This window comes from Tasmannia lanceolata, unplaced genomic scaffold, assembly GCF_043159265.1.
Source record: "Tasmannia lanceolata isolate RefF3 unplaced genomic scaffold, GAP_Taslan_0.1 ptg000024l, whole genome shotgun sequence".
NCBI classification, from domain to species: domain Eukaryota; kingdom Viridiplantae; phylum Streptophyta; class Magnoliopsida; order Canellales; family Winteraceae; genus Tasmannia; species Tasmannia lanceolata.
In genome coordinates, this window is record NW_027518701.1 from 10,993,721 (window position 1) to 11,008,909 (window position 15,189).

Below are 15,189 nucleotides of genomic sequence, written 5' to 3' on the forward strand. Positions count from 1 at the left end.
TTTGAGCAGAGGTTTTGTTTCTTGATTTTTTAGCCATTCTCATCACTTGGAAATCCTAGTTTCCTGTTTTTTGTTTTCCTGATTTTTAGCCACTTTACCTGCCCAACCCCTCTCTAACCAATTGGAAACCCGGGTTTATCAAGAAAAAAAAATTCGTGGTAGCCAAATATGGCCTAACATTATGAAAATCACGATAAAATTAAAGGATAGAGATCTGGTTCGGGTTGTGTTGGGTTGAGTCGGGTCGGATTGCCCAAGGCCTCAACCCTAATCCAACCCGAAATTAAATAGGCCAGCCTTTCCCAACCGTAACTGAACCCAACTCGACTCGAGGAAATGCCAACCCAACCCGATCCAAAATGAGGTTGAACCAGGCCCAACCTGACCCATGTTGCATCCCTACCATAAGTGCCAGCTTTATGCATGCATGAACAACAAATATTATGCAACACGTGCCAAATCAGTTTCAACAGATACGCAAGCAGTCCTTTTCTTTCTGCTGTTGATTACTAAAATTACTATTACCTTTTCCAAATTAGAAAAGAGAAATATATTGATACTTTTGAGTCGATTCTACATTCATGCATGGATTTGAAAGCGGATACTATTTCCATTTTTAGACAATGAGTCCCTGTTATATATGAATGGCCAAGGGCAAAGGTTGACTGCAAACATGGCTTTTGTTGAGGGTTTTGGTCAGGATATGGGCTCCAAGGGCATGCTATTGCTAGTAGCTATTTTATCGGTTCTTATTTTAAGAAATCATGAAGTGGAAGGAGGAAGAAATCTGACTAGAGAAGAAGATTTAGAGCTGGAGAAACAGCTCAAGCTTCTCAATAAACCAGCAATCATGAGCATTGAGGTATGCAATTTTGTTTCAAATACGCAAACTCATTATTTCAAGCATACTATAGCATATGCATGGCTGGTATTGAAATTCTTTATTTTCATTTTTGAAGAAAAAAATCGTGATTTATTTTCCGGTTTCCCCCCTTTTGTTCCTAGAATCAAGTGGAAATCTGAAAAAGAAGAAAAAAAAAGATAGATATGAAAAAGAAAACATGTGGCAATCTGGGAGAATCATTTGATTGCTGCAAAACATTGAAGTTGCAATTTCTAGTTAGTTTACCATATAAAAATGAAAGAAGATCAATCGATTAATGGGAGATTTGATGGAGTTTAATGGTTGTTGCAGACAGAAGATGGTGATATCTTTGATTGTGTTGACTTCTACAAGCAACCTGCTTTCGATCATCCATTGCTTAAGAACTACAAGCTTCAGGTATTGTAATTGTTAAGATATATTGTGAGATCCCACATAGGAAAGGGAGAGAAAGAAACTGGGCTATATATGTGGTTTCCTCTCTCCATGTGCAGACGCGTTTTCAGCGGGGAAAACAAAACCAGAGCAGGTTGGGATCCAGAACCGGACCATATTTGCATGGTGTGGGGCCAAGGCGTTACATATATCAGATCTAACAAGATCTTACCATTAGATCAATAGAGGGATAGATTTGAAAGATCCCACATCAGAAAGGCAGGAAAATTTACGAGGCTACACATGTGGATTTCTCCTCTCCCTGTAGACATGTTTTTAGTATCTCCAAGGGGCAGGAGTAGGCCGGGACGGTTAGTGCTGCTGAAAAATAAAACCGAGGAGCGTAGAGGACCTAGAACCGGACAATATGGGCATGACAAGATTAGTCATTAGTTTACCAAGCTAGATTAGTTAGTTAAGAGAAATTAGGATTAACACCCTTCATAGTTATCATATCTCTTTTGTTTATATCTAAGTGCTTTATAGAAGCACATTTTATTGATAGTGAAAATCAACTGAGATCAATCAAATCATTTACTTTAACTTTGGGAGAACCTTTTTTTTTTTTTTCAAATTATATGGATGTCTTGAATTCCCTGTATATATTTTTTGGCCTCATATGATAACATAAGCTCTCTCTTGTGTATATTTTTTTGGGTAGTTGGTTTAGATTAGTTTGTTGAAAAATAATATTTATAAAAAAGTGAATACAATTTTACAAAAAAAAATGTAATTAAGGACACAACTTACCAATCGTGATAGATATTTACCCTTTCTATTTTAGCATTGAGTGATGGAATGCTAATTTTAGTATTTAGTGATGGAATGTTTTCTTATATACAGATAAGACCCAAGTCCCTTGAGAAAGAGAAGACGAGAGATGGAGTACCCTCAGTTGGGAAACCATTGCAAATTGGGCTCAAGGATGGAGGGTGCCCAAGAGGAACGGTTCCCATTCGGAGGACTCGAAAAGAAGACCTTATTAGAGCAAAATCTCTTTCAAATACAGGGAAATATCCTCTTCCTTTTCATCCATCTGATTCAAATAACCCTGGTGACCAACACTATCTAAGTCTACTATGTTTCAATTTTTTTGAATGGCAATGAATTAAATTTATGATAGACCGGGAGAAACCTGGCGATAGGTATGTGAAAACACAAAAATTGAAATTTATTTTATTTGTGCATAAAAGTAAAAGTTATTGATTAATAGGTGAAAAAAATGGTAAATGAATGAAATAAATCAGATGATTAGAAAGATGGACTATAAATGAATATTAAGTATGAAATGAAATACATGACTATGCGCAAGCAAAAGATTGTGATAAAATAAATAACTAGAAGGGATTTGATGCTTCCCAGTTGTTGCTATTCACAGTTCCGATCGTTGATGGGGAAGCCGTCACAAGCGGAGAAGTAGGTTTGTGTGTAAAGATCGTACGGATTTTCTCACGAGCGGAGAAGTGGGCCTGGGAGGCCCTGTGTGAAGATCGTACGGATGTCGGTGACGTAATGTGTGTTGCCCCGGGATATAAGATTGAAATAATGAGAAAATAGAGTTGATTGTGAAGAACTTGGATTATAGAGAGATAGAAAAGGTTTGTGTATAAAAGCTTTTTTGTAGAAATATGAGAGAGGGAGACTAATAAACGAAGAGAGTATTTTTGTCTTTTCTTGAAGGAGAGTAGGGAGAATGGGAGCTTTTGTCTCTTCCTTTATAAGAGTGTCTTGAAGAAAAACGGGAAAGATGTGATGGGGTAGTGGTAATAATGAAAAGGTTCTAGGGAAGACAGAGTTTTCGTCCTTTTGTAGAAGGAGAAAACATTGAGGATCTGTTCACTTGTGTTCGCCGGAAAACAAATCCCTCGAAAACAGCCTCTTTTTTCCTTGACAAGACAGTTTTCTAGCATTCACTTGCTTTCCAGTGAAAATAGAATTACACATGTGAAATTTCTGCAATAAGTAAAAAAATGACATGGAAAAGCCCATTTCCCTCCCCTTTAGGGATTTCATTTCCGTTGTTTCCCTGGGGAACTAGTGCAAAAAGAAGGGCAAGCAGTTTCCCTGGAAACCTTTTCCTGCGCAAGTGAACAGTCCAGGGAAACCTTTTCCTGCATAGATTCCCTGGATTTCTTTTCCTAATGCCACTTCAGATTCCCGGGAAACATTTTCTTTTTCTTTCCCGGGAAAACAAGTGAACGGAGCCTGAGAGAAGAAAAAGTCGTTGGGGTGGAGAGATTTTTTTTTTACTTTTTTCCTTTTGTTGTAAGAACGAAGATAACATCTTTTTTTTGGGTTTCAAAATAAGGTGAGACAAATTGGGAGATAAAGGGAGAAAGTATTTGGTTGATTGGATTGCCAAGAGGTAAGAGAATATTTTTAAAAAAAAAATTAATAACATGATTTTGTGGTTACAAAAAGAAGGTGATTGTGCTATTTAAAAGTAGAGAATAAGTAAAACACTTTCTATTTATGTATTTAAAGATTTTCTTTTTTAATTTTAGGTGTTTACAATATGATCAAGACAGTACATAACCATAAGAAACAAGAGACAAGGAAACAACAATAGCGATATACACGAGAAAAGAAAGCAACAAAAGAGAGAAAAAAAAACGTTGAGGGAGGAAATCAAAGAGCTCCAACTCTACCCTAGAAGCACCATCCCTTGCTAGTTGTTCGGCCTTGCTATTGGCTGACCTTCTCACATGTTGAAATGGGAATGACAATCCCTCCACCCAATCCAAGATCCCGTCGATCCATCTTGCAAATCTCCAAGGATGAGACGAGCTTCCCTTCAACCATCTTATTATGAATGAGGAATCACCTTCCACTATCACCTTATCATAAATGTTGTGATCCATCAACAACTTTAATCCTTGATGCACCGCCCCAATTTCTGCTTCGTAAGAGTCCACGATCCCTATTGGTCCCGAGTATGCCCATAACGTATTTCAATTTTAATTTCTTAGAAGGCCTCCTACCCTGGCCATCTCGGGATTACCATAGCTAGAACCATCAAAATTTAGCCTAAAATACTCACTACCGGTGGAACCCCAAATTGGAGAGGTCATCGGCCTCACCTCGCTACTATTTCATACTCTAAGCTTGGGAAATGAGGAGATTTCACTTGTCCTCTAAACACTATGTGGTTTCGCTCCTTCAACAGTACCTATATTGTCGATAATAGGATCACATGCCATAAGATTTTGCCCTTTCTTCTCCAATGACTCAAAGACCAACGCCCCACTAACTCTGCTAGCTTTGATGGGAAACGCATGATATGCCAAATCCACCTAAGATTTTGCTCCTCACAAATCTAGCAATTTTGCAATGCAAGAACACATTATTAACTGATTCTCCTGCCTCACACAAGGCGCACAATGATCTATCATCAATATTTGCCGGTTCTGTAGATGATCCACTGTAAGAATCTTATCTAATGCCACTGTCCAAGTGAAGAATCGAACCCTCCCCATAGCTGGTATTTTCCATACTCAAGCCACTGGCGAGAGAACAGGATTGGATGCAATCGAGTAGAAGAAAGATTTGACACTGAAAGAATAACAAGTAGAAAGATTTGACGCTGAAGATCATATTTAGATGTCTACTATGTTTCATTAAATTGATTCTTATTTCAATTCAATTTTTAGTCATGATAGAAAACAACTAATTATGAAATTTATTTGAAGAGAACAGTAGATTATGGTTATCCTTACATACAAGAACGACAAGAATGAACCAATGGAAGTTTCCAAATTTGTTAAGAATCCCCCCTCTCTATCCTCTCCCTCTTTCTCTTCTACTCTCTTCCCTCGCACTTAATTTGCCTACTCTCTCATTTTCTCATTTTCCCTTTAACGTCACTTATTCTCTAGGTTGTTGAATACCTTATCACATTAACATGTAAACAATTGAGTAATGGTAGCTATATGTTTCCCAGGTTGCATGGGTAAGGACTTCTGGGGAAGCGTATTACGGAACTAGATTATTCTTGAATACATGGAATGATCTATATCTTTCAGAGAAGCAATTCAGCCTTATTGGTACTTGGGTTCAGAACCAACAGGACAGTATTGTAGCAGGATGGATTGTAAGTTTTCTCTTTGCTCAATCAAACACTATTTAGAACATGTTGTAAGATATGACAATTGATTGACACAAGTCTTCCTTAATATTGCACATATATCAAATTCAATTACAACAATTGATATTGTAATCCTTTTTTTATTGGCTACTAAAATTCTCAGTGAGTTTACTAGAAACTGAAGCTGTCTAAGATGAAGTATGGGGTGAGCAGCACCAACACAAGGGGCTCAGTGACTGTGTTTCACCTCGATCCAAAATACCAATCATTGAGCCTAGACGAATATACTTGTGCCTCTTTCTCCCATATGTAAATAAAACTAAAATCTTCTTTAAAAATAAAAATATATACAAGGTGATCCTTGATTTTTAAATTTAGGACTATTTTTAGTGTTTTTATCTACTCATCAAATGTCTAAACTCACATTTTTAGTTTAGAATCCTATATATGTGAAATCTAATTTGATCTCTCAGGTGCATCTAGGACTTTTTGGTGACCATAAAACTCGATTATTTACATACTGGAATGTAAGCTTCAAAAACCTCTTACTTAGCTCTACTTTTGACCTAGCTAACTAACTTAGTTACATTCTTATGTACAGAAAGGTGGTTTCCAAAACACAGGTTGCTTCAATACTTTTTGCCCAGGTTTCATACAATCTAGTGAAAAGATACCCCTCGGCATGGTTTTACCTGTTTCTAAGTATGCTGAAAGCATGGCTGAAATTCAAATTGATGTGAGCAAGGTAAAAATACAAATTCCTTTCTCCTTAACAGATTATATGTCTTAGAATTTAAAATACTAGTTAAAGGGAAATTCCATTAAAATACGAGCAGTCACAATGGTAAGAATTACCTTTATCTTTTCTCATGTTCTTCATTTGTTTTTTACGGTCATTATTTTTATTGGTGTTTCTATCGATCAATATGCAGGCATTTTAACCACAATTTGGGACATGTTGATCATATATTCAACATTTCAAAGCATTGTTGGTCCCAATAAAATGTATCGTTGGATAAAATGTGCAACTTTGTAATTCGTAAAACTATGTGATGGAGTGAAATCCCAAAGTGGCAACTTTTTCCCTTGTAAATGGAAAATTTAAACAATATGCATAATGAAGATAAAAATCAAATGCACAAATAAGATAGAGAGATAGAGAGTGCACAGTAGATTTTTATAGTGGTTCGGTTCTTGACTCCACACTAAGGCTTACATCCAGTCCACCAAAAACTTTGATGGCTTCACTAACCAAATCCCCATAAAGGTGAGGATTAAACCCTTACAATTGAGGATGGCTATGCTCCTCACCACTTGCCGTTGGAGATAGCTATGCATCTCCCAACATTCGCTCAGGTGGCCCCGCGTCTCCTACCACTTGCCAATTTCAATGATCGATTACAAGAAAGAAGATATTCAAGAAGGTACACAAATGGATCTTATGTCCAATCCCTTAAATATGATTCAAGATAAGCTCAAATGGGTTTCCTAACTCAAGATGATATTCAAAATTAGTTGGAGGTGTTGCTATTAAGTTTAGAGGGTTAGGGAACCCTTATATAGTCTTGGAACTCAAAACTAGCCGTTTGGAGGACATTTTTGTTAAATCTACGAAGCTACAAAACCTAGCCGTTTGAAACCCAACGGCTATACTTTTTACACTACCGTGGTCGACCGGCCCTACTCAGTTGATCGGCCCAGTGAGGCTAGTCGTTTTCATCTTTTCCAGCACCCATCTCACGGTCGACGACCCTGACCCGGTTGACTGGCCTGGCAAATTTTGCGCATCTTTGGATTTTCCTTCTCGATCTTTTGGGCTTTTGGTCCATGGGTCTTTTCCCTATATTCTAGCATTCCTCAAGACTTTATTTAACTCCTTTTTGAGCCTATAAAGAACCTAATTCATTGGACTGGACTTTACATTCTAATGGCAATTGAAACGATTTGAACTTCAACTTTGCTTCTAGGCTTCAAGTCCATGCACCCTTGGATCTTTTTTCACTCCCTCTAGACTTGAAATATACTCCAACAAAGGTCCAATTGCCTCAATCCAAGCTCCCTTGATTTTCTCAAACACACATGCCAGGTTTGAAAGTTTCTAAAAAGTCTAGTGTTTCTAAACTTGATAGAATCCCTAAAAGACAAGGATTGCTAAGTTTAGGCTCGCTAGTTTGAGTGTGGCCTTGCATGTTTAGAAGCCTTTCGTTCATAGGGTTATATCTTAACTTCGGAAACGTTTGGTGAAAGAAACTAAGCTCAAATATCACTTTCTATTTAGTGTTTAATTGCCAAACAAATTTGGCACTTTAGGAAAGCTCAATGGGAGCTTTTGCCTATAAAAGAGACCCTTGGTCCCTCTTGTCACACGCCACAACACTAGAACTCATTGAGAGAGAAAGAATTCACTTTTGAGAGGTTTCCCATAGACCTGTTGGTATGCAAGGTAAGAGAAGTATCAAGAGGCGTTTCTGGGCTGCCTCTGTGCTCAGAAAAGCTACGAGGATTGTCGGATTACATACGTTCAAGCACAAGCCATGGTTAAAGGTACATCAAACCCATCTCAATTCAATATTGATTTTCTTTGTTTTCAACGCCAAAGATCCAAAGGGATCGTTAAGTAATGTTTTAGAATAACATTTGGTATCAAAACGTAGGTTGTGGGCTTTGGAATCAAAGAAAATTTGAATTTTGGATGAAAAATACCAATTTTTGTACTTTGCCAGAAAAGTAATTCTAGCCAGTGACCGGCAATGTTTTCCGGCGAGTAGTCGGTACCATTGTCTTCCTCTTTGGCCGATGATCCTTCCCCTAAAGTTTCAAGTCAATATGACGACTGTAGAGTGAGAACCATTGTTTTAAAGATCGATGGCAATTCTGTAATTTATCCCGAAAGTTTTAGGGTTAAAAGAGGGGAAGATGACCTTCAACCGTATTTTTAAAAAATTATAACATGGTTATTACCAAAGTTTTAGGAATAGCATTGAATGGTAATTTTTTAAGAAAGTGCCATATTTTGGTACTTTCATAAACTTTGGAGAAAAAGTAAAACTTTTATATAATCCGTATAATCAGCATGACAGTGACGCATGAGTAGCAAAAGTGGGGTGAATGATCCTGTGTCAACATCCAGATGGGGGGTGATTTATCCTGAAGATTAATAAATCCAGCAGGGGTGAATTTATCCTGAACCAGTTTTCTAAAAACATTTTGTGTGGCCATTATAGTCTTCTTTCCGTCCGACTCTTAGCAAACTGAAACATGTTCCATGACCCTCTAGGTCCCCTTTATCTTTTGGTAAAAGTTTCAGAGGTCTCACTTCTCTGCTTGTTTGAGATTTGAACTTTAGGACATATTTGAATTTTTCCATAACAAGCCTTTTGGACCCATTTTTGGGTAATTTTTTACAAGATAGGAATGTATCCTAAGGTTTTCCGGTGTTCCGGATCCATTGGCATAGGTTTTGAACCCATCTGAGGATCGAATCTTATAGCTCATGTGTAAATGTTCTTGAGGGCCTCCCTTTGTGAGTAGGTTTTGGACCCTTTAGAGTTGTAGTTTTCGGTTTCTCACAATTGATACTTGTTTGGTCTTACTTGGACACATTAGTTGCAGAAAATATCTTCTTGTGATATGCATGTCTGGTTTATTTTTATGCACCCAAACACACATTGTGTATGCCCTTACTTGTCTTTTAACCATTTTTATTCCTCGTTCTTAAGGTTTTGTGGCATACTATTAATTGAGTACATATTAATTTTATTATTGGACATGAATCTAATATGAAGATGTGCTTTGAAGCTTTTTTAAATATCCAATTATATTTTAAGTGTACTATTGTGTTTGAATTTAGTTGGATTACTTAAGAAATATTTGTGCATGTTTTACGAAGGACCTTTGAATTCATGGAACAAAGTTTTCAAAGGATTCCTGATGTTTTTGCAGCACAAATTAAGAGCTTAATATATGTAAACATACAATAAGGGATTGAAATCTTGTGAGTTGCATTATTGGTTGGCCGTGGATAAACACCGTTGTTACACGTGTATCTATTTAGTTTTCACTGTGCACCCAACTACGGTTTCTATATGCTCTTTATTCCCATAAAAGGTTATTGTGCCTATATGTAAAGGATTCTTTTGGATTCACGCTACAAAGTTTCCAAAGAATCCCTATTGGTCGTGAGGCACAAATTGATAGGCTTACATATGTATGTACACTGTGAGAGTTTGCAATCTTAAAAATTGGGTAACGACTTTTGATTGGCCCAACAGAAGGTCATTTCTCCTATGTAACTTTTGTGTATGTGATTGCAAAATTTTATGATGTTGTATTTTCTAAGATAAATACTTAATTGGATTTTATCTTCTATGGCCAACTTTAATGATGCAATCTCCTTAAATTATTGTGTGTGTGTGTATTACTGTCCAGCCCCAAACCCCACCCTGGGCGTAAGACATGACAACACCGTATACCTGCAAAGCAAGCTCTACAAGTATACAAGGCTAGCAGAATAATATCAGATCCAAGCATAAAATAAGCTAAACTTAAATAAATTTAGCAAAGTCTTTTACAAGGTTCACATAATACTCACTGTCTGACTGACCAAATCAAACAAAAAGGTCTCCAAGGTTAAGCCTTGACTTTCTCGTTCGGCTCACGAGGATCTAAATCTGAAAATGTTATAAACCACAGTCAGCTGAAAAGCTCAGTACATAATAAAGCACTACTCTAATGTAGGTCTAAGCATGTTAAGGCTCATTAAGGGTCAAACAGAAAGTTCAGAACTGAATACTGAAGTTTCAAACAGAAAGAATGGGTATAATGATAATCAAAAGAGCGTATCAAAACAGAATATTGAACGGAGGGGCAGTCGAAACTAAATATCATCAAACAGTAATCAAAGCTAGTATCAAAATAGAAGTCAAAGCCCGAATCAAAACAGAAACTAAAGCCAAAAATGGTGTCCAAAATATTAGATCAATAGTCATTGCCAAAGGGTGTTCGAAATTCAAAGTTCAGAATGCAAACTCCACTTCGAGATCATCGGCTTAGTCCAAAAAGCAAGTTATTTTCACCCCGACTGCCCACGGGTCCAAAAAGCGTGTTATTGCTTACACCGACCGCCCACGGTGTAGGAACTAGTTCCTCAAAGTTCAAATACAAGTCGACGGGGCCAACGTTTTATCCCACTGACGGGCCAGAAGTTCCAGTGTATTACCCCCACGGTGGGTCCAGAGTTGCCAATTGTATCACCCCCATATGGCAGGGTCCAAAATTACCCAAGCCTCCATCAAAGTGTCCAGAAACAGAAGGTGAATCCAAAGTCCATAACAGATAGTTCCAAAGGTCCAAATAACGGATCCAAAGTCCAGAGTCCAAAATGGATATTTTCCAAAGGTTGAGGTGTCATATCAAAGGTTCGTAACAAACTAAAATAACCAAAGCAATGGCGGTAACAAAAGCCATATGTGTCCAAACAGATGGTATCGAAGAGTTAATAAGAATGAGAGACAAAGCTCAGCAATAGGGTTCCATAAGGGTTTCAAAAGTTCACTTTATAGGTAACTCAACAATATCGTGGCAAAGGCAAAAATCAAAGTAATCCATATCGGTACAGAGCGAAAGAGTCCATATCGAAACAATATCATAACGAAACTGAAATCAAATGGTATATAGGATAATAAGAATAGCTTGCTAGACCCAAGTGATAACTGAAATCGTATAGGTACAAATCGGAGGTACACAAACAATAACATATGTAATCAAAGAGAATGGGTTAACGGTTCACCCAAAGTAGTACGTAATTACATACCTCTATGTCCAATGTTTTCCCTCTAACTTGTCCTGAAGATCGATTACCTTGGAGAGCGTACCTTGAATCGTGATCTACGCTCTCCAAGTCCACACGAATTTGAGTGTCTAGGGCTGTCTTGAAGCAAGTACTGTAATGACTTACTTTCTCCGAATCAATGTCATGGCAACAGCTCCAATGATAAGATGAGGGCAAGTTCATAAGAATAGTTGTGGTCCTCTCGTATTAAATCTTGCTTTCGGCAATATGAAAAACAAGGGGATGTTCTCACCAAAACTCTATCTCACTACTCCCATGCCCAAGTGAAGCTCCCTTTCCAATAAAGATTTATTTACAAAATAAACATAGACTCCATTAGAAGATGAAGTCAAGGTATCGATCATCCCTCCCAAAGGCTTTCTACACTATCCCTAATATGCCATACCAACACCAATCCTTAGAACTTGAAGAGATGGGATCCTGCGAGTAAACCTCGAAGAGATTGACTGATCCGATAAGGGGGTCGAATAGGGTCGAATAAAACACTAGAGAGTTGGGGTTTTTATCTAACCCAACAAAACTTGGCTTCCTAGGTCTTCTAGTAGATGGCACCCTGAGATTCCTTTCTTTCTTGGCTTTTTCTCATGGTACACGAATGGAGAAGGAGTTCATCTATATCTCCTTGCTCGTCCAACAATTAAACCCAAAGAGAAGAACTTTTGACCAAAAATAGCAATATACAAATTCCAATAATAAAAGAAGCCTTCCCTGTATGGACTCTACACCACATCCAGACTAGGTGGGACTCTTGCCTTGCTCGACCCTCTTTCACCGATGCAACTTCCTCAAAGCATACAACCCATGAACCCTTTTCTTCCTTTAGATATATATTTAAATATAGAAGATGATTTATAGCTTCCAATTAGAAGTAAAATTGCAAAGGCAATAAATCTGGACCGTACCTTCACTTGGAATGAAAAGAAACTAACACTGATTATAGCACATACTTATTCGTCTACAATACTTGGAATAGGAAGTCTATCCTATAATGGAAGTCCCTAAACAATCTCTCTTAATTTTTAGTAGCTATTCCCATATGAGTTTTAACAACCATCCTGTAATTACACCCTTAGCTATTTTAGGGACTCGACTTGTTCTCCAAAACGACACACCTATACAACAAGTGCTTGTGCAATGGCATGGACTGTTGCCTAAAGATACCTCTTGGGAGAATTTGGATGCACTTCAAACTGACTATCCTCATATAAACCTTGAGGACAAGGTGATTTTTCAAGGGGTGGGTAATGATAGCAACCAGGAAGATAGTGAACAAGAACTACATCAAAATGCTGAAGGGTTGGAAGTACGGAATCATGAAGATCAGGCAATGCTGAAAGAACAGAGGAAAGACAGCAGGGTTCAGAGGTTGAAACAAAAGTCAGTATCGTTGAAGGATTACATTTGAACTAGCTTAAGTTGATTTACACAAGCAGTTGTCTTTTAGGAATAGAGAATGTCTTTTAGGAATAGAGGAAAGAGAATCTTAGTTGGTTAAACAGAATGCCAGCCGTATTAACTAAAAACAGTTGTATAAAAGAGCTTGGCAATTGTAATGAGAGGCATCAAATGAAATTGTTCTTCTTTTTTCCCAAAAACTCTGTTTTCTGAACTTCTTTTCCTGTTTTCTTATTCTCTTGAATCTTCAAGATCTGTGATACATGACCCTACAAAAACAGGTTACGTATCATTGTATCATCTTATTTTGGTTAATTTAGTTCTCCGCACAAAGTGCTACAAACATTCCTTTAAGTTGCACTGTTAAACGAGCCATTAATGATTTAATTGATTCATCTTACTATTCTTATATCGTTTTTAGTATCAATCAATGACCTTTAAATTGGTTCTTTTTTCTTTGTAAGTGATAAATGTGAAACAGCCAATTACTCAAAAAGCTTAAGCTGTTAGAGAAGGTGTTATTTAATTATTTAAACTTCAACACTCCCCATCACGTGTAGCCCCTTTTTAGGGTTGGATGTACACGAGGATTTTTAATATCAAGGAGCTCTTGGATTTTGAACCCAGGTAATATGAAGGAGTTGTTGGGTTTTGAACCCAGGGCCTGCCATGAGGCAACAACTCTTATACAATGTGAAACAACCAATTATGCCAAAAGCATAAATTGTTAGAGATGGCGTTATTTAATTTTTTTACTTCAACAATAAAACATTATAGTTTTCTACTAGTTTGGGAGTTATTTTTTTAAAAAAAGACCATGGCGTTTTAGTAGGTATTTCAATTATTTTTTAACCTACATACCAAATGGGTTGCTTGTGTTTTTGAAATGTGATGTGATTCTGTGATAGGATCTGAGCATGAACACTTGGGGGTTATGGTGGGGAACAGATGAACTGGTGGGATATTGGCCACAGTATTTCTTTGACAACTTAGATAAGAATGCTTCCACAATTGCGTGGGGTGGGCAGGCTCAAGGTCCACCCAACGAACCTAAACCTCGAATGGGAAGTGGTCGTTCAGCAACATCAGGCTATCGTTCTGGATGTTACGTTCGCCAGATTAAGCTCATGGATGGATTCTATAACTACTATGACCCTAACCCTAAGCAGCTGGTTGTGGGCGCTGATAAATGCTATGTTGTGTATCGTCCTGGTAACAAGGGAGGTGACTGGTCTTATAACTTCTATGTTGGGGGTCCTGATTGTTAACTATGCAAAGGATTAAACTCAACAAATTAAATAAATAAATAAATGTGGAAGATGGATGAGTGTGCTCATCTCTTATAAAGCTTGTATAGTGTGAAACAACCAATTACTACATATGCAGCTATATCTTTGGCAGCATGGAGCCGAAAATCAAGTCAGGGCTCTTAAAAAGCTAGCCTACCTATTTGAGAGATTATGTTTCCTAAATTCCTTTATTCTCCTTTAGCAAGTAGGATATTAGTATTTAGAAAATTTAGGAAGTCTCTGAAAAAAAATTTAGGAAGACGTTTTTGAGAAGTTTTTCTATATTTTAGTGCACTAATTTTAGAATGTTGCTAGGATGAGAATTTCTATATTTCTTATGTATAAAAGGTGTATTAGATTATTAATAGGGAAACTCATTGATTTTCTGAAATAATATAGAGAAGGGAAAAACTTTGACGTTTTCCTTTATCTTTTTCTACAATTTGCACCGTAGGTGTGAATGTAATTCATCCCTGATAAATGGCCCACACAAGCATAGCCAGACTACATAACTACAAAAGCTAGAGATGTTTAATTATTTATTCATACTTCAACACTCCCCCTCACGTGTGGCCCCTCTTTCTCTGGGTTGACTGTACAGATGGCGCAAATGGCCCCTCTTTTGGGTTGCACATCACATGGAATTTTAATATCAAGGAGTTGTTGGGTTTTGAACCAGGGCCTGCCATGAGGTAATTTGGTTGTTTCGCATGGTTTTGACTTTTGAACCCAGCTCTGATACCTTGTGAGTAATTCGGTTGTTTCGCATGGAATCAGCGTTATTGCCTCATGGATGGTCCCGGGTTCAAAACCCAACAACTCCTTCATATTAAACATCTACGTGTACGGCCAACCCAAAAGAAAAAAAGAAATGTCACACGGAAGGGGAATATTGAAGTATAAATGATTAAATAACACTAAGTTCACTAACTCTAACAGCTTAAGCTCTATTTACTTGTATGGTTCCAAAAGTATGCCAATACTCCTAAAGCCTTGTGTGTTTTAGATCTTGTGCATCCACTTTGAATCCAAAATCACTTGGTAAAATTGGTCATTTGGTTCATACTTTTCGGATCTATTATGGTCAACATCAATTCTAGCCATAGGCATTTTAAAAGGAATTGAGACAACATCTAGGGAAGATAAGACAAGGGATTCCGATAGTACACTCTTTTTTGCTACATGACTAGAGGTGCAACTCAGGTCAGGTTGGGTCGGGTTGAGGCCAACCAGAACACAAACCGAGGAACCA

At 37.5% G+C, this 15,189-nt stretch overlaps 1 protein-coding gene across 4 annotated transcripts; it reads left to right on the forward strand.

Moving 5' to 3' along the window:
• Positions 1–550: 550 nt before the first annotated feature.
• Positions 551–14,076, forward strand: LOC143857296 (protein neprosin-like). 4 transcript variants are annotated; one of them, XM_077367720.1, is made up of 7 exons: positions 811–862; positions 1,196–1,282; positions 2,162–2,372; positions 5,259–5,408; positions 5,876–5,929; positions 6,004–6,147; positions 13,557–14,076. In XM_077367720.1, the coding sequence occupies exons 3-7, from the start codon at positions 2,199–2,201 to the stop codon at positions 13,914–13,916; spliced, it is 882 nt and encodes a 293-aa protein (XP_077223835.1). In that variant the 5' UTR covers positions 811–862; positions 1,196–1,282; positions 2,162–2,198; the 3' UTR covers positions 13,917–14,076. The 4 variants fall into 4 exon arrangements, with proteins under 4 accessions (XP_077223832.1, XP_077223833.1, XP_077223834.1 ...); XM_077367717.1 differs by lacking the exon at positions 2,162–2,372 and having other exon boundaries at positions 551–862; positions 13,557–14,072; XM_077367718.1 differs by lacking the exons at positions 2,162–2,372; positions 5,876–5,929 and having other exon boundaries at positions 551–862; positions 13,557–14,073.
• The last annotated feature ends 1,113 nt before the right edge of the window (positions 14,077–15,189 follow it).